Below are 24,628 nucleotides of genomic sequence, written 5' to 3' on the forward strand. Positions count from 1 at the left end.
GTATGATAAAAATACTGAATCAATAGATAAGAACAGTTTCTCCTCCCCTCAGTAGTTCTTCAGAGAAAGGCAGACAGAGGCCTGTCAGTGTCTGTTGTATCTCATTTCCTCTCTGCTTAAACCGCTGAAGCAGAAACGAGACTTCAACGTTTTCCGTCATCTGACCAGCAGCAGGTCTGCTCCACTTTATTCACCAGAAACGTTTTAATTCACCAAAAACTGATCTGTAACCTGAACGTTCGCTACGTTCAGCTCCAGTTAGCCGCCTGATCTCACTGTGGAGAGGCAACTGGGACACGGGCAAAAGGTCAAAGGTAACAAGGTGACCGGAAGGCTTGTTATGTTGTCCAAAAAAGAAACAAAAAAGCAAATAATTTTAGTACATGTTTTTATGTGTCAGAAGAGGGCTTAGGAAATAATAATACCAACAAAAAAATAAAAAATAAAAAAATTGACCAAAAGGGCACTTGGGGGCAAGGAGCAAAAAGGGCAGGTGCTCAAGCCCCCCCAGCCCCTCCGCCCCCCCCACGTGCCTGACACAGACTCCTGTAATGTAAAGGGTTTAGAGCAGACTGTGGATCAGACTAATACCTGGACTGTGATGTCCTGGTCTTCCAGTTGNTAATAGGAACAGGAAGTGGGCGGAGTCAAATCTCTGAGGGTCAGACTAATACCTGGATTAACACAGGCCACTAAAGGGGCAGGTGCTCAAACAAAAGGGCCCATCTAACCGCCTTCTAGGACAGAATATTAAAGCCACTCAGCTTTCAGAGTTTAATAAACAATGATAAAATACAAAATTGTGAAATATACAATCAAAGCTAAGGTAAATCTCTATACAGAGCATACAACTATGCATATGTAAGATATTTTATTAGTAATTTCTTTCTGCAGGTCTATTTTGTTATAGGAAAGTTTTGCAATATTCAAATCCGCAATTTAGCAGAATATGTAAATCAGAGCTGGACCACCAGACATATTTTGTCTTTACAGAATTACACTATTAAAGATATAAACAAGGGCCCAATGCTACCTTTTAGTGACTGTAATCTATAAACAGAGCTGCCTGGTTGCTGCAGTGGAGATGAAGATGGTCCATCCAGGAAAGCAGAGCTGCATCAAACTTTAATGTGGAACTGCAGAAAAAGACAAAAACAAAAGCAAAAATTGAATTGTTAATGTATGTCACCAGAAGCAAAGCCTAATGAGTTTTGCTTAAAAATTTAAAAAAATAAATAAATAAATTTAAATCACACATTTTTGACTCATGAAGTTAACTTTCTTTTTTGCAAAACAAACTTATTTGCGCATGTCAGAAATCTTTCCTTGCTATTCTAAGTTTTTGTTTGTGACTCAAAGTTTTGCTTGTGATTCTCACATGATATTGTGGGCGGGGCCTAAAATCACAACAAAAGATTTATGATGTGTGCAAATAAAAGTTTATGTTTGGTAAAAATGAGTTATTTAATTTAAAAAAGTCTTTTAAAAAATGTTTTTTCTTTTTTAAATCATTACAATTCCAAAAGTTTTGATTACAATTTTATTTTACGTAACTGAGGTTAGTTTTTTTTTTTTTCATTGAATAATTGGGGAAAAAATAACTTCATACTCTGCGAACCAGACCCTAAACTTAAAGTCTGGTTGAGTTGTTTCCCCTTCATTAATGACATACATTATATCCATCATGGTAATTCAGGGCGAGTTATTTTTAATTCTAAATGAATATCCTTGTTGGACTTTTATTTAAGTGCTATGTTTACCTAAAGCTGGAATAAATGCCATGTACATTATGCAGCAAAGGAAATTAGAAGATCGAATATATCCATTATGGAGATGATAAGTTTTGGACGGGCGATGTGCCTCGTACACAGGGAAGAAGCTTTTCAGTTATTAGCTTTGCTAGCAAAGTCGTAGCTAGCAGCTAGCTAATAGCACAACAACAACAGTCTGTATGATAAAAATACTGAATGATAGATAAGAACAGTTTCTCCTCACCTGGCTGTCTCCTCCCCTCAGTAGTTCTTCAGAGAAAGGCAGACAGAGGCCTGTCAGTGTCTGTTGTATCTCATTACCTCTCTGCTTAAACCGCTGAAGCGGGCTGAAGCAGAAACGAGACTTCAACGTTTTCCGTCATCTGACAAGCAGCAGGTCTGCTCCACTTTATTCACCAAAACGTTTTAATTCACCAAAAACTGATCTGTGATCTGGAATGTTCGCTAGTTGAGCTCCAGTTAGCCGCCTTATCTCACTGCGGAGAGGCAACTGGGTCATACGTCACGGGGAAAAGGTCAAAGGTAACAAGGTGACCGGAAGGCTTGTTATGTTGTCCAAAAAAGAAACAAAAAAGCAAATAATTTTAGTACATGTTTTTATGTGTCAGAAGAGGGCTTAGGAAATAATAATACCAACAAAAAAATAAAAAATAAAAAAATTGACCAAAAGGGCACTTGCGGGCAAGGAGCAAAAAGGGCAGGTGCTCAAGCCCCCCCAGGCCCCCATCTGCACGTGCCTGACACAGACTCCTGTAATGTAAAGGGTTTAGAGCAGACTGTGGATCAGACTAATACCTGGACTGTGATGTCCTGGTCTTCCAGTTGCAGTTGCAGTTGTTCGATCTCGTGTCTGAACTGCAGAAAGTTTCCGTGGAGGAAGAGGAGGATGAAGAGGAGAACCAGCAGGTAGGAACCGAGAGTCGGTTTGGTTGGAGACGATCTCAGCCGAACCTGAAACCTTCGTTTGTCCGAGAGGTTCCGCTAGCTGACTAACTCCTTCCGGTTCTGCTTGTGTCCACTTCCTGTCTGTCTGCAGGTCTACGTCCCTCATGCTCTGGCCTTCAGGCGGTCGTATGGTGTCAAGGTAAGACTCACCTGTCCTGCAAGCGATGCTGTCAGTCCAGGTTTGAGCCGCCATTTGTTTCAGAGGAAGAAGCGCGTGAGGGACGGCGTCCCGGACTCGGATGGACAGTCTTCCTGTCCCACTGAGGTTCTGGGCGTCCTGGTCCCGCCCAAAGAGCCGTCCAGCCTCAGCGTGAGAGAGGCCATGTTCCAGAACCAGGAAGGGGACGGAGACGGAGACCTGGACGCCAAAATCACCCGCCGCGTCCAGAGAGCGGCCAGGAGGCAGGCCAAGAAGGAGCAGCTAAAGAGGCTGCACAAGGCCCAGGTGAGTTTACCTGAGGACAGGTGAGTCTACCTGAGGACAGGTGAGGTCCAGACCGTGATCCCGCTCCGTCTGCTTCAGATGATCCAGCGGCAGCTGCAGCAGGTGGAGGTGAAGCAGAGAGAGCTGGAGGAAAGAGGAGTGATGGTGGAGAAAGCTCTGCGAGGAGAAGCAGGTGAGCCAGGCGGCAGAACACACCTGAACACACACCTGGGTTTTAATAAAACCCAAAGGAAACCCGACCAGAACCAGCAGCTTCTACCTGAACTCACCTGAATCTAAACGAACCCGTTCCTGAACTCTTGGTTCTGGTTCTTGTCAGACTATTGGGAGGACTCCAGCCACGGTCCAGACACGGAGCTTCACCTGGGAGGTGAGTGTCTGTTACCTGTAGTGTTTCCATGACGACGGCGCCTGATGCGCGGCTCTGCTGTGACTGCAGGACTGGGCAAACTGGACAACCTGGTTCTGATGCAGCAGTGGTTCCGGCTGGTCCAGCAGAAGAACTCTCTGGTCCGATACGAGTCGGAACTCATGATCTTGTGAGTATGAGTGGATACGGATCGGAACCGGGTCGGGTCAGAACTGAAGGCGGTTCTGCTTTCAGCGCTCGGGAGCTGCAGCTGGAGGACCGACAGAGCCGCCTGCAGCAGGAGCTGAGGGAGCGGATGGCCGTGGACGGTGAGGCGACCCGAACAGAACCGGGTTCCGACCCAGACGGGCTGCAGTCTAACCAGCCCGATGTTTCAGATCACCTGAAGGGCGAGGAGCAGCTGGGCGAGGAGCGGCGGATCCTGGAGGAGATGCTGGAGGTGGTGGAGCAGCGCGACGCCCTGGTGGCGCTGCTGGAGGAGCAGCGCCTACTGGACCGCCAGCAGGACCAGAACCTGGAGGTTCTGCTGGCCGGGGCGCTCAGCTGGGCCTGACGGAACCGGACCAGAACCTGGAAGTTCTGCTGGTTCTGGCTAAAGTGTTAGTTTGGTCTTCAGTTGGTGTTTCTTCCTCTGGTTCTGGTTCTGGTAACTGACCCAAAAGGTTTTTCTGGACCTGGTTTAAAGCAGAACTTCCTGCAGAAACGTTCTGATCCGGTCTTTCTTTTTGATTCTTTTTAATGTCATAATTTGGTTCTGATTCAGATTTCAGACGATCTGCAATCAGAACCAATATCAATAATCAGAAGATCTTTGATCCAAATAATCTGAACACTCAAATTATGAAGGATTGTTTAAAAAAATTAAGTTCTTTAACTGGTGATTATAAAATAAAAACCAAAACTAATTAATGATCAAATTAACTAAGAATGATGAAAACACAAAAACTGTTAATCTGCTGAATACGTCCTGGTCTGATGCTAAAAACCAATAAGGAAAAAAGATTAAAAAAAATAAAGATTTATTTCAATAAATCTGAATATGGTTTTAAACACTAACAGAATAATCCCTGGTTATTGGAAAAATAAAATCATTGAAAATTAAACTGTAAAAATGTAACAAATATATACAATGAATAAAATTTTATTTTTAAAATATGAAAGTATAAAACTAATGTTTTAAAAATGTACAAATACAAAATCATCCATAAGATAAAAATGGATAAATAATCCCAGATTATTCCAGTTATTTTGGGATTCATCTGTTGATTAATAATCTGAGTTTCTTTATGCGTCACCATGGTAACCCACAGTATAATGGGATGAGCCAGCTGATGGTCATGTGACCTAAACTCGGTTTCCTGCAGAACCGGATTGTTCTGGTCACCATCTGCCTTATTTCCTCCGCAGGTCTTGTAACCCTCTCTGATGTCACTTCCTGTGTTTAATAAAAACAGATTTTCAGCTCAAATTGTCGAGTTTTAGGAGAACCTTCACTGAGTGTCAGGTTCTGTCATCTAGAACCAGATTTAAAATACAAAGATTGAAGACGCTTCGCCTGCTTCCTGCAGCTGGACGGGTTCTTCACTTCCTGCCAATCAGTTTTTAGTTCAAACTAGTTTTTGCTACATTTAGGTCCAGATTTTCAATTTGCTGTTTAACTTTTTGAAATGATAAAGTTGGAAGAAAGTCCAAAGTATTTTGTTCTGAGTCGCCGTGGTGACGAGCATCTCCGTGTGGATGCTAACTCGGCTACAGGCTCAGACATCTTCCACTCTGAGCTGCTGATTGAAAATGAACCGGGCCCAGTCGGCGCCGTGGGGAACTCCTGACGCTCCAGAGGATCCCTGAGCTTTAGAGCAGCGTTTCCCAACCCTGGTCCTCCAGGCACACCGACCTGCGTGGTTTAGAAATCCCCTGCTTTAATGCACCTCAGCTGACTGCAGGCCAACAAACACCTGCTAACTGAAGGAAACACCTGGAGGACCAGGGCTGGGAGACGCTGCTTGGGGCAATGGTTGGTTACCTTGCATGTCTGAAGGCGTCTCCAGGCCGTTTCCTTGGTGACCGTGTGTCACCTGAACTGCCCAGGTGTGTCCATTTAACCTCTGACCCCTGTGACCTCTGGAACCAGCTGCTTCACATTAATCATCCAAAATGTTTGAGTTTTATGTTCTTTGCATCCAGTTTGGATGTTTTTATGGAAAACGAATAACTGATGGTCTCTGGTTCATGTAAACTGTAGAAAGTTGGTGAAACGTTTCCTCACTTCCTCCTGATGAACAAACTCAGGATGCAATTTATCGTTGCTTCACGCCAACAGGAAGCTGATGGTGAAACTCGACCTGACGACCGTTACCTGTTCATCTTTGTTCTGCTCAGACATTAAAACCCAGAACGCCTCCATCACCACAGCATGACGCTGCCACCACCATGACTCACCGGGCTCTGAATTAATGGGGCTGAACACAAACTTCTGCTTATTGGCAAAAATACTGAAACCATCCACTCCTGTCCTTCACTTGGTTTATAACTTTACTTTTGTAAATAAAACGTGTTTATGGCAACAGGATCTTTAAAATGTTATACTGCTTATAACTTTATATCAGTTTTTAGGTTTTCTTCTAGGGGATGTTGATATTTGTAGAAAATGCTATAAAAATCCATTATTTCCTCTAACGTTGATGTATTTGTACCTAATGTCAAAGAGCTTGAAATCAAAAAAGTCTTCCTGACTGAAAAAAAAAAAGTTTCCAACCCTAAAAAAAACCTTCAAAAATATTCCTGGTTATTTTTCAGACGTTCTTTTGTGAATATTTAGTGAAATTATTGCAAAAACACAAAACATAACCAAGTGTTTTAGTCGAGTTTCTAATGGAAAAAGACTAAACTAATTTACAAATAAACAGGAGATTCCTTAACTTAAATCGTTAACATTGATCCAAACGTGAAATAATCTGCCAGTAGAACCAAACATTTTCCTATACAAGTTAAAATGGTAAATTACTGTTTTAAGTCAATATTGAGTTAACAGCTGAAAAGTTACCTCTAACTTAGTTTTGTCTTATTTTAAATTTATGAAAGATTTTTGCAATAAAAGATCAAAAATACCTCCTAAGATTTTTTACAGTGGGAAAACCAACCTGCATTTGTTATTACATCTTTATTTAAAGTTAAGGGCCGCTGTGGAAGGTCCAGAGAACCACTCATGGTCCTGGAGCCGCATGTTGGAGACCAGGGTCTAAACCAAGAGGTGCACTCCACACCAAAGAGATGCAGAAAGTTGATTTTCTCCCTGCAGTTTAAAACAAATGACACGACTCGGCGCTGCGCTCAGAGATCTTTATAAAAACCTGATATGGTCCAACAGAAGCTTCTGGTTCTGTGATTTAATACTGCAGGTTCAGAACCGGGTCGGAACCGGGCGGGCCTCAGCGGTCTCCGGTGCTGCTGGCATCCACCTTCAGGTCCTTGGCCACCAGGCCGGAGGTCACAGGGTGCATGGCGGCGCGGTGAGCCAGGAACACGCGCACGGCTTCCTCACGGTACTTCTCAAAGTTAAAAACCTCCCTGCAGGTCCAGAGGCACAAAGATGGAGGACAGGTGAGAAACACGGCAGCGTTTACCTGCAACTCACCTGGACCCATCGTCGGTACCTGAAGAGTGGCCGGGTGAACTTCATCCTGCCCTGCTCCGTCGCCATCTTCAGCGCCAGAGGAACCGCCTCCTCCCACTGACAGCGGACACACAGCCGCAGCCACCTGGACACACAGCAGCCAATCAGGATGCAGCGCTGCCAGGGAGGGGCGGAGCTTAGATCTGAGCCAATGAGTCACCTGAAGCGGATCTCTGAGTTGGTGGAGGCGTTGAGATCGTAGACCTCCTGCATCCTCTTCACATGAGACAGAGGGAGGGGCTCCTGAGGGACAGAGCAGGGGTCAAAGGTCGGAAGGAAACACAGAGGTCACGGGGACACAGAGGGCCGGCTTTACCTCCTGCAGCAGCAGAGAAAGGAACTCAATGAGCTGGTGGGACGACAGTGTCTTCACATCCGACTGGCTGAAGACATTCAGGTCCTGGTCTTTGGCCTGAGGGGACAGAGGACAGACGGAGCTCAGAGGGCGGACGTCTCGGTCCAAAGCCTCTAGGGGACTTGTGTGGGTGAGGAGCAGTTCTTACCTTGATCCACCTCTGAGTAAGAGCGATGCAGGCGTCTGCCAGCGTGGTGTCATACCTGGATCAGAACCAAAACCAGCGGGTCAGGACGGGTCTCAGGGACCAGATGGAGGACAGGTAAGGTTCACCTACTGAGGTTTGACCGGAGGCATCCCAGGAGTGAACATCCAGCCGTTCCAGTCCACCTTGTTCAGGATGTCCACCTGAAGGACGACATGTTGGACACCTGAGAACCAGGAACCACCAGAACCAAGAAGCCAACAAAACCTGGTACACCCCAGAACTAGGGACCCTGGATTCATCCCCCCGAAATGTTCCTCACCACAAAGGCCCCCGAATATATTCATCAACCCAGAAGGTCCTCGAGTGGGTCAACCCACTCCTTGGCTTTTGGGGTGAAGGACCGACCTTGGGGTCCTTGGGAGCTGCTGGGTTGGTCAAACCAACGTCCTCTCAGGGCCCCCAAGTACGTCCTCGACTACATTCATCACCCCAAAAGCCAAGAAGTGGGTTCGTCAAACCGAAAACGCCCAAGTAGGTCCATAATGCCAGAATGTTCTGAGTAGGTACGTCACCCAGAGGCCCTCCCAGGTGTTTCCTCACCTTGTCCTTAAAGTAGGTGAACAGGTAGTTCTTCCAGTCATCAGTGGTGACACTGCTGTAGGCGAATCGCTGGATGTAGGACTTCACAAAACCCATGAAGACCTCTGAGGGAGAGACAAGCCAACAGGTGTATCAGCAAAGGACCAGAACCAGGTCGGTGTGTGCGTGTGTGTGTCCAGGGGTCACCTGGCCCCCCCATCAGCTCCTCTAGGTGGTACAGCAGAGCGAAGCCTTTCTCGTAGGGCACCGAGGAAAAGGCGTCGTCAGGATTGACCTCCTGCAGGCTGGGCACCAGGTTGGTCAGAGGGTTGTTGGCTCCAAAGGTGTTCACCTGAGCGACAGGTGAGGCGAGCGGTGAGAGGAAACACCTGCATGGTTCTGAGGAGACGTACTGATGGGTTCTGGTTCTCACCGAGTCCTGCAGGTCCTTCCAGCCCCCGATGGCTTTAAACTGCCTGAACTGCTCCCCCTCCATACGCCTGCCGATCATCCTCTCCAGGTAGACGGTGTGACCCTCGTTCAGCCTGGGAGCAGAACACACCTGAGCATCACACCCAAACCCACTGGACCCCTACTCGCTCCTGATTGGTTACCAGAAGTGTTCCCAGGTTCTGTTGGTCACCAGGTTCCCGGTCCAGCTGTGGGAGATCTCATGAGCGATCACCTGAGGAACACAGACACCATCCCACCTGGATTAACCTGTCCATTAAAGCCCCGCCCACACGGAGACCCAGGTGTGACCCGGATGTTACTCACTCCAGACAGGGATTTGTCTCCAGCCTGAGGAGAGACAGACAGGAAACAGCTGGTCAACAGGACGGTCACATGACACGGTGCCAGGTGTGGCAGGCGCGTTCAGGTTTACCAGCAGAGTGGGCGTGGCGAAGGTGAGGCAGGGGTTCTCCATGCCGCCGTAGGGGAAGGAGGGCGGCAGAACCAGGACGTCGTACTGACCCCAGACGTACGGCCCGGCCAGGTCCTCGGCCGTCTTCAGCATGGTCTCCGTCTGATAGACAGGTGAAACCAGAACAGGTGAGGGAGAGCAGCGGAACGGGGCCGGCCACTCTGATCGGATCACGGTTACCATGGCGACTCACCTCAGAGAACTCGGACGCCGCCTTGTCCACAAACTCCATCTCAGACCAGACTCTGGACCTGGGACCAATCTCCCTGTAGACCAATCAGAGAGCAGAGGTCCTGTCACCTGGTACAGGTGGAGCCATGACATCATCAAACACTACCTGCTCTCCAGAGCTCCCACCACAATGGCTATCAGGTAGGACGGCATAGCCACCTGAGGTCAGAGGTCACAGAGGGGAACAGTGAGGTCACAGAGCTCGTAGGGCTGAATACTAATGCATGCCACACTTTTCAGAGTTTTTTATGAAAAGACATCAGGGGTGTGAATACTTTAGCCAGACTGTGAAGACCTGAACTCAGGTGAGACGGTGATGATGTCATAAAGGAAAGAGGCGTGGCCTACCGGCTGTCGGAACCTGTAGACGATCCGACCGGTGTCCTGAGGATCCACTTCCTGTCCGTCTCTCACCGCGCTCATCACCGCCACCAGCTGCTTCGGGACAGACACCTGGAGACAGGTGTGTGTGTTAGCTGTGCAGGTGTGTGTGTGTGTGTTAGCTTTGCAGGTGTGTGTGTGTGTTACCTGTGCGTAGTAGGTGTGTTTAATGGATGGCGTGTCCTGACAGGGAATCATGCTCCTGCAGTGATGAGCCTGTCAGACAAAGTGCAGCGCAAAGATTCAGATCCTGATCAATTTGCTCTGCAGATGTTCTGGTTCTGTTGGACCTTCCAGACCGGTTTTGTGTGTTTTTCAGAGGTAAGACGAGGAGCTTCGTTAGAAACGGAACCAGTTTGGAACCAGAACCAGGAGGAAATGGAGCAACCGGGCCATTGCTCAACACTGAAGAAACATCAGTTTAACCAAATCTGTGTCTCAACAGCTAGAAACCACCAAGAGGAACCAGAACTTCTGCTGTTTGGACCCGACCACATCTTCCTATGCCTTAGGTATGTCTGACAGGTACGTCACCTGGCACTGGCTGAACAGGTAGGGCTGCTTCTTCCCCGCTGTCTGCTCAGGTGTGAGCCACTGCAGCGCAAACGCAGATGGAGACGTCTCATAGGTCACCTCCACGATCACCTGCTGGCCCCTGGTTGGTCCAGACACAGACAGGTCATACATGACACCGTTAGGACAGACAGGAGGTGGGGAGCTGGACGTGAGCTCACCTGGAGAGGTCAAAGGGCAGCGTGATGACCAGTGGGGTCCCCTTGAAGCTGTGTTTGGGGCCCAGCTCGTAGTGGGCCGTCTGCTGGTTGACCGACACGGATGAGACGTTCAGGTCCCTGCTGTCCAAAGTCTGCAGCAGAAGAACTGATTTCATTAAGGGGTTAACAAGATAAAGCCACACCTGCTGATAAAAGTCACCTGGCTGCAAACCAGTTGGACCAGAACAAAGTTCACACATCACTGCAGCTCCAGGTCATCAATATAAAACACATTCATCAGATGAAATCTGATGCTTCATTCTGCTGCTTCTGACTCTTTCACACTCAGATTGCACTTCAGTGAAATATTAAGAGCTCAGGTGAAAACGCCTGTCCTCATGACGTCACACTTCAGGACTCCACACAGTGGCAACTGGAAGTGTGGATGAGTCACAAATAAAACATTTAAACACTTTCTGCGGTGTGTTTATGTTGCCGCAGAGGAATGATTCTCTCACTCCGGAATCAAATATCAAAGTTCACCGTCTTCTAACAAAACTCTGCTCAGATTTAGCTCCTTAAAATGATTAAATATGTGATGCAAGTGTGGCCTTCATGAGCCGAATTAAAGAGAAACCTCAGCTGGATAAAGAAACTTCACCATCTCAGCTGGACCTGCGGCTATTCCGCTGCAGAACCAGAACCAAGCAGAACTCTGAGCAGATCTTCCTGAGCTCCGTGTTTCTGAACCAGACCCCAGACCAGACTCTATGCAAATTATCTCTGTTTTTATTCGCCTCACTGACAAGCTGCCTGATGTGAGCTCAGAGGCTGAGACCGGGTCAGTACCGGAGCACCGGATCCGGGCAGCATACCAGAACGGAGAAGCGGTCCTCCAGAGCCTCCACGGTGAGCTGGACCTTCCCTCTGATCACGTGTCTGTCGAAGTCCACGTGCAGCTGCAGGTTCAGGTGTTTGGTGAGGCAGGTGGAGAAGGAGGAGAAGGAGCAAGGGTCCGACATCTTGATCCGTCCGCAGAGACCGAGCACTGAGAGGAGGCACGCCGAAACAGCCGCTCAGACACCGGGGAGAGGGCGGGACTTCCGGACCGCCTTTCATAATAAAAGTCCCGGCGCAATTCCGGCTTTTATTTTGAAACCTTTATAAAAAAATTAAACAGCGACTGAATGTTAATTTATGATTTGTTTAAAAACATTAAAATGTTGCTATATTTTACAAGTTTGAAATAATTAAAATAATAAATTAAGAAACTAAATCAGTAGTCATGTAAAAATAAGTTTAGATATAATTCTTAGAGAGAAAGAACTTTAAATAAATAAGTAAATCTGAATAAAATATAAGTTAAGGTTTAATGAGTAAATCCATGTCCATCCAGCAGGGGGCACTGTTGGTGCAGCTTGGTTTTACTACAGGAAGTAGTCGTCAGAACAGAATGTAAACAACAGCTGTCAGGCTGGGTTGTGCAAAATAAAAGCCTTGACATATTATTATTACAATAAATAGAATACAAAATGAAAAATAAAATTAAACTATACTGAATGAGACATAGAAATACTAGGGAAACTGATAAATGTAAAATAATAAATTGACTAATTTTAAAACCATGGATGCAGAAATAGTAATAGTAATAATTATAGATAAGAAGACATTTCCGTTTTACCTTTGAACCTTTTTGGATACTCACACACAACCTCCAAATATAATAATTAAAAATAAGACCGAATCCAAGTCATTTATTCTGGTTCCTCTTTAGTTAATACGTCTTGATTTACTTATGAAACTAAATGCTTCCTCTGAAAGTTCCTCTTTTAAATCAATGAAGTTGAACAAAATCGACACAATATAAAATTGACTAAGATTAAAGAAAATATACCGCAAAATCTGTAAAGAGTTTCATTTAATGGGCTTGTAAAAGTAAACCCAATGAAGCTTTAAACGCCGTCAGTCTCCTCATGTTGAGCTGAAAAATGGAGCAGATCTGTAAAATCAGGACTCGGCTACTAATCAGTTTTAGATCATTTAAAGTTTGAAGTCCTTCAGTCTTTCAGGAACTCTTTATCTGACCTGCAGCCTCATCATCAGGTCCAGAACCAGAATCTGGTCCGGATCCGGATGGAAGTCCTCCATGAAAATCACGTCATCCTCCGCATCCATCCAGCAGGGGCGCTATGTCCCTGTTAGATTAAAACCAGCGTCATGATTTTAACGAAACAAAGATTAAAAAGGAAAATTTGATGAAAAGAAAGTGAACCAGGTACCGGAGGGTGTACTTTTTACTTTCTATCAGAGCTAAGATGATCAGCAGGAGAGTTTATTTATCCATTTAATCAACTTTATTATATCTTATTATTTCATTTATTGCTGATCATTTATATTATTTATCTTTTTATTCTTTCATGACTTTTATAAGATGTAAAATTCACAATAAAAATGTAAAAAGTAAAATTTCAGGCTTTCAGGGTTTTGAGCAATACTAAATAAAGACAATAAAACTAACATAAATATTTCCATCGTCTTCTGTCTCACATTAAATCAGACTCATGTTTTCCTCTTTAAGTTATTTATGATTCTAGAAATTATTACTATTTGTTGGAAGTGACTCGACGCTCTGCTGCTCGGACTTTTTAAACTTGGAAATGAATTAAATGAGCTTACTGTTTGATGATCAGTTGGAATGTATTATTATTGAATTGACATAATTTACTGTAAAAAGTCTGGAGACATTTGTTGTGAACCGTAGAAATAAAGCTTAAATTGAATAAAATGCTACATTTTTAACTCATTTGCACTTCGCTGTTTTCATAACTGTATTTATGTTATAATTTTGGTTTTACTGTAGAATATTTTATTCTTAATTCTGTTTTACTTTTTTGTTTCTTTATGTGAATCTAGATTCTATGATCTGCTGTTACATCTGAATCACCGATGAACAATAAAATATTTTTATTCTAATATTAAATTATTAAACATTTACTTTGTTAATAAAACTACGTGTTAAAGTCTGAAAAGGTTCATAAAGTTTAAGCAAAGTGAAAAACATCCTGATACTTCCTGCTCAGCTGGTTGCTCACCACAGGAAGCTGATTGGTCGATCATTTTCGGCTCGTCTCTGATTGGCTGGCAGAAACACCTGTTGCACCTGCCTGTGGAGCAGCAGAAAGTTTGTCCGCCGCTCAGGAGTCGCTTTGGACCGGTCCATTGTTCCGTCAAAGAGGGGGGATCCGGGAAGTCCGGCCCGGAACCCGGAGGCAGGCAGCGGGAGCGGCGGGACCGGCCCACCTGCCGCGGGGAGCCGTGGAGTCTTCCACGGACTCAGACAAACTTCCACTCCGCTGATAAACCCGCTCCGGGTCGGAACCGGTCCAGCGGCCGGAAACATGGCGGCGGGGCTCGAACCGAGCCGGGAGGAACTTCTGGAAGTGAACATATGTGATCGCAGCGTGGGCTCCGAGGAGGAGAGCGGCGTGTTCAACCACTCCACGGAGGATTTCTGCGGCTTCCAGCAGTGGACCCACAATGACACATCATCATCCTCATCCTCACCTTCATCACGTCCGGCGGAGCTGCGGGACCCGGAGCCCGCGGCCCCACGCAGCTCCATCGTGGACTGCCTGCTGGTGGAGCTCTACGACGCGTTCAGCGGCGGCGGGCGGCGCACCGCGGACAGCTGGGACAGCTCCACCGGCTCCGGCTCCGACACCCTGCCGGCCCGCAGCAACTCCGGCTGCGGCTTCCTGCAGGAGCTGCAGGAGCGGCACACCCGGCGGCTGCAGATGACTTACCTGGCCCAGAAAGGTGAGCGGGGCGAGGCGGGGGCTGGCGGGCCCTGCGCGGTCCGGAAGGGTCTGCTATCTGGGTTCGACCAGAACCCGGTACTGAAACTGAAACTGCAGAAAGCAACGAAGTGGGCTTAAAGTGAAATCAGACAAAATGATGTTTTCTAAACTAAAAATAAGACCTGAAACATCTCAGAGTGATGTCAACAAAATGCTTCCTCCCGTGACGTCATGCACGCACACCAGGAGGGAGGGATTAAACTAATGAGGCAATATAATAATTATCATTTAGCAACATTTCATTTATTTTGTCTTAGAAACAGCCTGAAGGTGTTCAGGAAAAAGAGCGCCCCCTGCTGGCTGAATGCTGCTAAACCTCCTCAATATGAACTTCGTTTCTTTCTCTGCTGGTTTTTATTTTAAACATGAAACTGAAGTTAAATGAAAACGTGTTTGAAGAAAACTGAACATCAAGAAATCAAGTTTTTATTGATTTTTATATTCTGTTCCGATCAGGACCGGTGTCGGTCTGTCCGGTTTATCAACCAGGAAGTTCTTTAACATGAACATCTAAACCCTGTTATCACTCGGACCGGGAAGGTTCTGGTTCTGGTGAAAATCAGATAGATTTAAATCACTTCCAGATGACCCAGAACCATCCAGATTCAGTAAAATAACATTTTCATTCAGTTATTAATCAGTTTACCCATAAAATAATCCGAATATTCAGAAATTAATAAACTTCATGTTGGATTTTCACAAATCAAGAGTTCACTGAAGGAACGCTGCTGTTGGTAAAATTAAGTTTACAAAGGAAGTGAATGACTTTATTTGCATGTATTAATGAATTTTTGATGTTCACTAAAAAGGTGAAATGGTTCAATTAAAACCCATCAATAATTATAATAAAGTTTGGTTATTTCCTGGTTAGTGGAGCTGATTGGGTCGTCACCTTGGAGTCTCGCCTGGCATGCAGAGACAGGCAGTGTTTGCCCTGCACACACACACACACACACACACACACACACACACACACACACCCCATCTGCCTGCTAACAATGCAGAGTCAGGAAGAGGAAACGGTCCGATAACGGTTCTGGTGTTTTCCTGCTGCTCTGCTTTCAGCAGTTAAACTTCAAAGTTAGGAGGAAAAAGTTTCCTTCTTTACAGAAACTACAAATTTTATGATGTAGTTTAATGAACTTCATGTTTTCTGCTGGAATGTGCTAACAAATAAACCAAGAGGTTTTATTCAATGAAGTATAATAAACCAACATGTTCAGAGCCACTGACCTCTGGGTCTGTTTGAGCAAAACGGGAGGAAAAGTCAAGGTGTTGAATCTGGTTGTGGTTCTGAATGGGATTCTGATTCTGGTTCTGGTTCTGGTTCTGACCCGCTGTGCTGCTCTTCTCCTGTCAGACCTGCAGGAGCTGCGCTCCATCATCCAGGAGGTGAAGCACCGCTCCGGCCTGCAGTCCACCAAGCTGCTGCGGCAGCTGAAGAGGCGGGACCGGCTGGTCCACAAGCGCCAGAAGAACTATGACGTCATCACGGCGTGCCTCCAGGCCGTGTCCCAGAAGAGACGTAAGATCAGAACCGTTTCTGTTTGGGTCCATGAAGTTCTACTAATTATTCCAACCACTTCAAAGACCTGCACATTTCTGCAGACATAAAAGCTCATTTGGTAGATGATGGTTTTGATTTGGACCGCAGGTCCAGAACCGGTACCGGCTCATGAACCAACATTTTCTCAGAAATTTGAAACCAGAACTAAAACTAAGAGCGGAGTTCATAATGTGACGTCTGCAGGATTAAAATAATCCGTAATAATCCCACTGTTTCCTTTCTGATGAACATGATATCCAGTTTTACTGTCGAACTTTATGAACCGGACCGGACCGGTCCTCCTTTAGCTCCTCCGTCCTCCGTCCTTGCGCCGCCTCCTGGTGACGTCAGAGAGGAGGAGGAGGAGGAGGAGGAAGAGTGCAGCATCAGCAGCATCCACCACTTCCTCCTCATCTCATCAGATGCTTTCCTGAACCGGTGCCGGTACCGGCAGGTTGTTTGGGCCTGGTTCCTATTAGTCCGGAAGCAGCGCTTCAGAACCTGAACCTCCTTGAACAGTTCGGCTCGGCTCGGCTTCGGATGGGCTCCGGTTCGTAAGCGCATCGGCAGGCGATGAGCGCAGAGTCCGGTCGGAGCGGCCTGTTTCCGGGATGAGGCAGGAGCGGCTCCCCGCCGGCAGGAGGCCCCGGGCGGCCGGCCGGCAGCGGCCGCAGGGCCCGGCCGGGGTCGGCGGCATCATCAGCAGCGTCCTGCGGAAACGCAACGGGATCTCCCGCAGCGCCCCGCGGCTGCTCTGCACCTTGGAACCAGGTGTGGACCTGCGGTTCCGACCGCCGCTCCGCATGTTCGTCCTGCTTAATGTAAAAATTTTCTGAGTTCATTCTGGGGACATTTTGCTCTGTTCTTTCTTTTTATGCTGAATCTCCGACACCAAAATAGAATTTAGATTGAAATCAGAACATTTAAATGTCATAATTTTGAAGAAATTAAACATTTTTCTGAAAATTTGCCACCGAATCTGAACCGCCTCCTTAAAGATTCAGTTTTTCTTTCACTCTGCTGGCTTTTATTTTGTATTTTTCTGTAAAGCGCTTCCGGTGTAGTCCCGCTGCTGTAATCTCCGGGGGCGCTTTCCCGGGTGGGAATATAATCCGGTACCGGGAAGTGGGCGGGTCCTCCCCGGTAATCCCCACGAAGCCTCACAACGAAGCGGAATGGCGCAGGGGAGCCGAACCGAACCGGACCAAGCAGGTCAAACGGGATTTTCTAACATAATAATAAGGGTTAAAAAGGTTCCGGCTGAAGGAAACGGGTTCGGTTTGGTCCGGTCCGGTTTGAACGTTTTCCCTATTCGCTTCGGGTCCAATTCACTTCCTGTCGATGTTTAGCGGTTCGGGTCGGATTCAGCACCACCGGAAGTGGACAGCGACAATGAACCCGAACCTTTTGGGTCAGATGATCCTGATTCATGAAAAGATGAAAAAGCTGGCAGCTGGAGATGTGACTTGAATTCTGACTCGGTTCTTCGGTTCTGTTGATCCTGATGTTCTGGTCGAACTTTTCTCTGTAAATGTTGATTTTTTTAAGCCGGTTCTGATCCGGTAGAAGCTGCGGTGCTCAGGCTCCTGTTTGTTTCCAGGTGTTGACACCAGGCTGAAGTTCACCATCGAGCCGTCGCTGGGAAACAACGGCTTCCAGCAGGTGAGTGCCACGCAGGGCCGGCCCCAGGCATATGAGAGCCGGGCCCCTCAGGGGGCCCCAAGAGCACCAACAGACACCAAGTAATACAAACTAAATCTCTTACACATGGAAAAACTATTTATTTATACAAAACTTTATATCTTCCTGTTTCTGCTGCTTCTGTTGGGGAAATTTAACCTCAAACTTGTCGACTTGTTTAATGTAAATTAATATTTATCAGCTTTTAAATAGTTAAATAATGATGTACATAAATACACTGCAAAAACATTTCACACAAGTATTTTTGGTTCAGTTTCTAGAGTAAATATTTTACATTAGACAAATGTAACTTGACATAAGACTAAATTTAAAGATATAGGAGCTTAGCTGAAGTTAATAATTCCTTCATATTGATGAGAAACTATTTGTTCCCCAGGTGGATTATTTCATTTATAAAATGGGGGGGAAATCTGCCAGTGGAGCAGTAACAGTTTCTCATCAGTATGAAGAACTTGTTGACTTAATTTCAGCTCCTATTTCTGCTGGAAGGTAGTTGAGGTATTTACAGACCAAACGACTTGGTAGGATTTAGAGCAGGGCTGTCAAACTCCTGCAGGGCCGCCGTACCATAACTTTTAGATGAGCCTCTGCTGAACCACCTGAACAGAATAATTTGGGCACTAGCAAGGCTCTGGAGACCTGATCTACACCAGGTGATGGAGCCGATTCATTCCAGGGTTTTTACCTGTGGCTCATCTAAAACCTGCAGGACAGCAGAGGACTGGAGTCTGACTTCTGTGATTTAGAGTTTTTGCTGTGCAGCATTTTAAAATGTTTTTTATTTAGTTTATTCTATAAGGTTAAAATCAGCAGCCATAATACTACTGATCTGATGTAAGCTAATTAGAAATTATGCTAATGCTAGCAGCTCCACTTAGCAGAATGAGGCGTCTCTGTTGAACTCACCGTGAAACATGGTGGTGGCAGGATCATGCTGTGGGGTTACTTTCTTCAGGTCTGCTGAAGCTGAGGATAAAGAAGAGAAGTTTCCACCGTTGGCTCTGGGGTGTACTTACTTCTGAATGGCTTTTCCACATAGGAACCAGAAGTTTACATACAGTGAATAAAGGACATTAAGCGTGATGTCTCTGTTCCTCAGTGGTACGACGCGCTGAAAGCTGTGGCTCGGCTTCCCACCGGGATACCGAGGGAGTGGAGGAAGAAGGTACGCATCATCATCATCATCATCATCATCATCAGTTATTGTTATTGTTGTGACGTCAGTCAGAGCTCAGGATGATGGAGAACCTTCAGCTCTTGTTAGTCAGAGCTAAAATCACACTGGTAGCTTCAAATAAATGAGCAGTTTAGGGTTCAGAGTTTGGACCTCCAGAACCCAGAGAGGTTCTGGAGGTTCTGGCTCACTGTGGCGTGTCGTTGCAGGTTTGGCTGACGCTAGCGGACCGCTACCTCCACAGCATCTCTATCGACTGGGACAAAACACTTCGCTTCACCTTCAACGAGCGCAGCAACCCAGACGACGACTCCCTGGGCATCCAGATCGTCAAGGTAACCAGACTTTATCTGTGATCTGATTGGCCGAGGAGGAGTGTCAGTCAGCGTCTGATAGGTCAATTCCAGGTGAAATGATTGTGGGTCTCATTGAGCTTCATGGACCAGGAGAACTTTCTACAGCTCTACGTTTTCATGCTAAATCAATATTTGAATGTGATCTCCATTTTCCTTCTGACCTTCCTGAACTCGTTTGTGTCACTTCCTGTCGGAAAGAAACAGGAAATTCTTGATTGGAAGAAATTCTTGGTTTTAACCGTCCTGGTTCCCTTTCCATGCAGGTAAAATCACATAAACAGAACAGGCAGCAGCTGGGATGGTGTTGTCATGGAAATGGGTCAGAGGGTCAAAGTCTGCTCCTGTGTTTACTCTTCCCTTTCCGCTGCAGGATCTGCATCGCACCGGCTGCAGTTCTTACTGCGGCCAGGAGGGGGAGCAGGACCGGGTGGTTCTGAAGCGGGTTCTGCTGGCCTACGCCCGCTGGAACAAGTCGGTGGGTTACTGCCAGGGCTTCAACGTTTTGGCCGCTCTCATCCTGGAGGTGACTGAAGGAAACGAGAGCGACGCGCTGAAGGTGAGTCCAGCTGACGGGTCAGCCACCCGGAAGGTTCTCCAGAACCTCACCTGGTTCTGCTGTTTGGGTTTCAGGTGATGATCTACCTGATCGACAAGGTTCTGCCTGAGAGCTACTTTGCCAACAACCTGCGAGCGCTATCAGGTAAACCCAGCCTCATGTCTGAAGCCGTCATGTTTCAACATGGCTGCCGTTTTTAAACCTACTGAACAATTATTGCCATAAAATGTTCCCCATATCATAACTTGGAAGAACTTTGTCACATCATATTCATACAACTTTATGATAATATGAAGCAAAATCAGAAACTTTCTGTGCGAGTCTCACACCAGTCAACTGGGAGGAATGGAGGCGTCTTAATGGTTAGCATTAGCTTCTGCTATTTATTTGTTTAGTGCTAGTTTCTTTTGTTTTGTGTTTAGCAGTTCAGTGTTAGCTTATGCTAAATTTAACATGTTTAAAGGTTTGGCAATAGCTTCCACAAATTATTTTTAAGTTGTTTTGCATTAGCGGTTTAGCTAGCTTCTGCTAATTTTTTATGTGATTAGTTTAGCAATGTTAGCATTGTTTACGTTGGTACAATGTTTACGTTAGTGCTCTATAATTTATGTGTTTGTTTGTGTTTTAGTGTTAGCTTTGGCTTTTTAAAATGTTTTTTGGGTTAGTTGGACGTTGGTGTCCATTTTTTTTAGTGTGTTTAGTGGTTTCGAGTTAGCTTCCAATAATATTTTAATGTGTTTAGCGTTAGCGGAGCTAAGATTTGTATTCGGCGCCTGATTAATTGGTGACTCTAACTGTCTGGTTAGCTGTGGCTAATGGCTACTTCCAGTTTTAGTTCACACATATCTTGCATACGTTACAACCATGGCGGCCATTTTGATTAAATGTCTTGTTCTAAGCAAAATGAGCTCCTGTATCTTGAAGTTAGTTTTGTCCTATTTCAAGTATCGTGAAACTAGACGACGTACTTGGTGAGCCACAGAGGTAGGAGGCGTGTTGCAGGCAGCTGGCCGGCAGCGCGCAGCAGCGGGTGGGGGAAGGTCAGTAGTGCTGAGGACGTGTCCTCCTGTCTCCAGTGGACATGGCGGTGTTCCGGGACCTGCTGCGGCTCAAGCTGCCCCGACTGTCTCAGCACCTTCATCACCTGCAGAAAGCGGCCAATAGGGAGGCTGGAGGTAAGCCATCATCATCATCATCATCATCATCATCATGGGGGTCGTCATGGTGAATCAGGATGAAGGAGCCTCCTGTCTTGCAGGCAGCTACGAGCCGCCGCTCACCAACGTCTTCACCATGCAGTGGTTCCTCACTATGTTCGCCACCTGCCTGCCGGCGCCAACCGTCCTCAAGATCTGGGACTCGGTGTTCTTCGAGGGGTCCGAGGTTCTGTTCCGGGCGGCGCTGGCCATCTGGGAGCGGCTGGGGGAGTGAGTGGAGCAGCGGGGTCAGAGGTCGGGGTCAGGAGAGCCCAGCTGAAGCCTGTGTGTGTCTCGTCTCCAGGAGGATTGAGGACTGCCAGACGGCGGACGAGTTCTACAGCACCATGGGCGGCCTGACCCAGGAGATGCTGGAGCAGAACCTGCTGCACCCGGCGCAGCTCATGCAGGTAGTGGGAGCATCAGGAGGGGCGTGGCCTGCAGCCGGGGGGCGTGGCATGCAGCCGGGGGGCGTGGCCTGCAGCTCAGGCTCTGTTTGCTCTGCAGGACGTTTACTCCATGGCGCCGTTCCCGTTCCCCCAGTTGGCCGAACTCAGAGAGAAATACACCTACAACATCACGCCGTTTCCCACTGCAGCCAAGGTCAACACCAAGGTCAATGCAAGGTACCGTCTCCATGGAGACCATGTCCGCCAGCCGTTCCTTCCTGGTGTTCTTTCAGACTTCCTCCATCCTGACCCGGTTCTGTCCTCCAGCAGCGGTCCGTCCGGTTGGGACAGTGAGGAAGACGCCGATGTGGATGATGATGACTCTGTGGCGGCGGCCCTGGGCTGCTTGGGGCCCCTGGGCGGCCTGCTGGCCCCGGAGCTGCAGAGATACCAGAAACACCTCAAAGGTTGGCATGGCAACCACAGACCGGTTCTGACCCAGTTACTCCTTACAGAAACAATCGGACCAAAAAACTTTTCAGTCCCTGACAGCTTTACTCTGTTTTTACACTGAAAAAAACATCTTATTATTGGTGTGTTATTGATTTATTGGTTTAGTTTCTACTGTAAATCTCAGTAAACTTGAATTAAAAGCTGGTTTAAGTTAATAATCTGTTGATCAAACCATTTTAGTTTGGAAGATCTTTTCACTTATAATATCTTTCTCATGTTATAAATGAAATAATCTGCCAATAGAATTAATAATTTTTCATCAATATTACGTTATTGATTTGAACAAGCTGATATCTTGAAAGTTTGTAAATTAGTTTTAATTAAGTGTGCTGAGAGATTTGCACTAAAAACTTCACCACAAAATACTTTTTACAGTGTATGTGACAAATCAGCAGGCTGAATCTATATTAACGTTTTCTATGAAAACAATCTGAAAAGTGTGGTGTGCATTTACAGTTGATACCTGAGGCCGTCTGTCTGTCCTGTTCCTCCAGACCAGCGAGTCGAGCAGGGCAGCATCGCCGAGCTGAGCCCAGGCGCCGTGGGTGGGACCGCCGCAGGAAGTGGTCGTGCGGAGCATCAGGCGGCCGTCAACAGCATGATGCTGGAACGGATGAGCACCGACATCACGGCGCTGAAGAAGCAATATGGCCGCATCAAGCGGCGGCAGCAGCAGCAGGCCATGCGGCTCTGCATCCGCACAGGTGAGACGGCACCGCCGACCTGGACGCCCCGACAGGAAGTCCAGAGTTTAACCGCGCTGTGTGACTCGTAGGACCCGGACCCGGCCTGGCCACGAGTCCTGGGGTTCTGCAGGACTATCCCAACAAACCCGGCAGTGGTTCTGACCCGGATGCTCACGGTACTCGGGTCCAAACGGCAGAACGGCTGAGGCTGGTGGCGGGCCGAAACTTTAGGAAACAGGAAGTGTTGGAGTGGCTTCCTGTTTCTGTTCAGGAACTGAATCGTCATCCAAACGTTGATTTATTCCAGCAGAACAATAATAATCTAAAAATGATTTCATAAAGAAGCTGGTCCATACATATGCATGGAAAGTTGAGTGGAAGGAAGAAACGTGATAGAAAATAAACCTATACAAACATTGAATTGTGAAGCTTCCAGTCACGTTAGCAGCTGCTATCGGTACCAGTACCTGCTTTAATCGCCATGGTAACCTGGGCTGATCTGCATTGACGCAGTAATTAATGCAGCAGGAGCCCAGACCAGAACTGAACGGATTGATTATTGATCTGATATTTGGTTCTGATTCTCTGAACGCCCCCAAATAAACAGAATTTAACTTAGTCGCTGAAATGAATCAACTTTTCGATGAAGTTCTGGTTGGTGGAAACACACGTCGCTACTGGATGTCAAAGTTCATCCTGGTCCTGAGTAAAAATGGCTGACTTGGTGAGCATCAGAACCTCCTGGTTCTGATGGACATTCAGTAGAGGCAGAAGTTTCTGACCTGGTCCTTCCTGCTTTAACTAACCAGCTGCTAACATCCTTTCTCCAGCTGGTTCTGGGATCTGATTGGTCCTCCTGTGGCGCCCTCTGCTGGCTGCTGTTTCTCCCTGCAGCCCGTTTTCACTCACTGCCACCTTTTCTTCTTCTTCTTCTCAGATAAATGTCCCGCCACGCGGGTTCTGGCCTCACAGCTCAACCCGTCTAGCGCCGTCATCAACCACCTGTTGCTGGGCCGGAAGCCCCGCGGCCCGTCCAGAACCTTCCGGCCCGGGTCGGCCAGCGCGCCGGTACCCGGCTCGCCCTGCAGGCGGCGCCGCGGCTCCAGCAGCACCGGATCCCCGGGCAGCCGCAGAGGCTCTCCGTGGCGGAACCACGCCCGGCAGCACCGCAGGAACCCGGCCCGGGTCCGGGCCCGGATCGGGGTCCGAAACTCCGAGGAGAGGGAAGATGATGAAGAGGAAGGGGAGTCAGAATGTGAAGAGGAGGTGAAGGTGGAGGAGGTGAAGGTCCGGTTGGACTCCCTGGACCTGGAGAACCAAACGACCGAGAACTCCCTCACTGACCCAGAACCAGAATCAGACCCTGATGAAGAGGCGAGGAGAGCTGCAGCTCCTCTTCCTCCTCCAGACTCAGACCGGCCCGGAGAGCCGGACTCGGGCGGTTCTGATGGACCTGCTGCAGAACCTTCAACATCATCTTCCTCCCCTTGTCCTCATCTTCCTCCCTCCTCTTCCTCCCCCGGTCCTCATCTTCCTCCCTCCTCTTCCTCCCCCGGTCCTCCTCTGCCTCCCTCCTCTTCCTCCTCTGGGCCTCTTCCTCCCTCCTCTTCCTCCCCCGGTCCTCCTCTTCCTCCCTCCTCTTCCTCGGCTCCCCGCCAGCCTCTTTTCTCTCCGTTTCCGTCCATCAAGCAGCCCAGAAAGTCTCTGGCGGCTCGGAACCTGGGCCTTTATGGGCCGACGTCCAGAACCCCCACAGTCCACTTCCCTCAGCTGAGCCGCAGCCTGAACCGGAGCAGCGCCGCTGGGGCCACCGGCCGGCGGTGAAGAGCTCAGTGGGTCGGAACCGGGTCAGAACCAGGCTCCAGTATTCCCCGGTTTGCACTACAGCCATAAAGCGTTTCTATGCCAAGTATTTATCTGCACAGGATGGACGGAGACCTGAAAGCATCCTGACCCGACGTCCTCCAGAACCTCCTGCTTGTTTTCTATCATTCTGTTCTGGTTCTGTAGAAACCCAGAATGTACCGTCTTCATCTGTCGTAATGAAAGAATGAAAGGAAACATTCAGCTGTGGCTTGTTTCTTCTGTTCTCAAAGATCTGAACCAGTTCTCTGACC

General features: G+C 47.4%; 3 protein-coding genes across 15 annotated transcripts in view; 2 read left to right on the plus strand and 1 right to left on the minus strand.

The window, feature by feature from the left end:
• Positions 1-5,000, plus strand: part of LOC103129565 (protein-methionine sulfoxide oxidase MICAL3-like) — a 19,577-nt gene extending 14,577 nt beyond the window's left edge. For all 13 annotated transcript variants that reach the window (XM_016665198.1, XM_016665196.1, XM_016665202.1 and 10 more), the window contains 8 exons: positions 2,595-2,678; positions 2,809-2,856; positions 2,920-3,162; positions 3,241-3,334; positions 3,482-3,532; positions 3,602-3,701; positions 3,767-3,840; positions 3,910-5,000. In XM_016665198.1, coding sequence (XP_016520684.1) covers positions 2,595-2,678; positions 2,809-2,856; positions 2,920-3,162; positions 3,241-3,334; positions 3,482-3,532; positions 3,602-3,701; positions 3,767-3,840; positions 3,910-4,085 — 870 coding nt within the window. In that variant the 3' untranslated portion in view covers positions 4,086-5,000. The remainder of the gene's footprint in view (positions 1-2,594; positions 2,679-2,808; positions 2,857-2,919; positions 3,163-3,240; positions 3,335-3,481; positions 3,533-3,601; positions 3,702-3,766; positions 3,841-3,909) is intronic.
• A 1,857-nt stretch (positions 5,001-6,857) lies between these two features.
• Positions 6,858-11,696, minus strand: lta4h (leukotriene A4 hydrolase). The gene is made up of 19 exons (XM_016665215.1): positions 11,413-11,696; positions 10,559-10,689; positions 10,359-10,479; positions 9,972-10,040; positions 9,792-9,896; positions 9,550-9,602; positions 9,406-9,478; positions 9,174-9,314; positions 9,065-9,088; positions 8,902-8,972; positions 8,721-8,832; positions 8,495-8,639; positions 8,309-8,412; positions 7,838-7,908; positions 7,709-7,763; positions 7,522-7,617; positions 7,366-7,448; positions 7,186-7,290; positions 6,858-7,099 (listed from the first exon to the last, which is right to left on the minus strand). The coding sequence occupies exons 1-19, from the start codon at positions 11,557-11,559 to the stop codon at positions 6,961-6,963; spliced, it is 1,845 nt and encodes a 614-aa protein (XP_016520701.1). The 5' UTR covers positions 11,560-11,696; the 3' UTR covers positions 6,858-6,960.
• A 1,866-nt stretch (positions 11,697-13,562) lies between these two features.
• Positions 13,563-24,335, plus strand: tbc1d30 (TBC1 domain family, member 30). The gene is made up of 16 exons (XM_016665195.1): positions 13,563-14,353; positions 15,755-15,919; positions 17,541-17,602; positions 18,741-18,806; positions 19,025-19,150; positions 19,542-19,727; positions 19,802-19,871; positions 20,804-20,902; positions 20,986-21,154; positions 21,228-21,333; positions 21,431-21,549; positions 21,640-21,779; positions 22,320-22,529; positions 22,601-22,687; positions 23,449-24,076; positions 24,257-24,335. Exons 1-16 carry the CDS (start codon positions 13,936-13,938, stop codon positions 24,333-24,335), a joined length of 2,730 nt encoding a protein of 909 aa, XP_016520681.1. The 5' UTR covers positions 13,563-13,935.
• The last annotated feature ends 293 nt before the right edge of the window (positions 24,336-24,628 follow it).

This window comes from Poecilia formosa, unplaced genomic scaffold (assembly GCF_000485575.1).
Source record: "Poecilia formosa unplaced genomic scaffold, Poecilia_formosa-5.1.2 Scaffold556, whole genome shotgun sequence".
NCBI classification, from domain to species: domain Eukaryota; kingdom Metazoa; phylum Chordata; class Actinopteri; order Cyprinodontiformes; family Poeciliidae; genus Poecilia; species Poecilia formosa.

Excerpts from the sequence above, each read along its gene's own strand:
- lta4h (XM_016665215.1), bottom strand. The coding sequence starts at position 11,559 with ATGTCGGACCCTTGCTCCTTCTCCTCCTTCTCCACCTGCCTCACCAAA. Across the intron at positions 10,690-11,412 it reads AGGACCGCTTCTCCGTTCTG|ACTTTGGACAGCAGGGACCT; the intron begins GTATGCTGCCCG and ends CTTCTGCTGCAG. Across the intron at positions 8,973-9,064 it reads GAGACAAATCCCTGTCTGGA|GTGATCGCTCATGAGATCTC; the intron begins GTGAGTAACATC and ends TGTGTTCCTCAG.
- tbc1d30 (XM_016665195.1), top strand. The coding sequence starts at position 13,936 with ATGGCGGCGGGGCTCGAACCGAGCCGGGAGGAACTTCTGGAAGTGAAC. Across the intron at positions 17,603-18,740 it reads GAAACAACGGCTTCCAGCAG|TGGTACGACGCGCTGAAAGC; the intron begins GTGAGTGCCACG and ends TCTGTTCCTCAG. Across the intron at positions 21,155-21,227 it reads ATCTGGGAGCGGCTGGGGGA|GAGGATTGAGGACTGCCAGA; the intron begins GTGAGTGGAGCA and ends TCTCGTCTCCAG.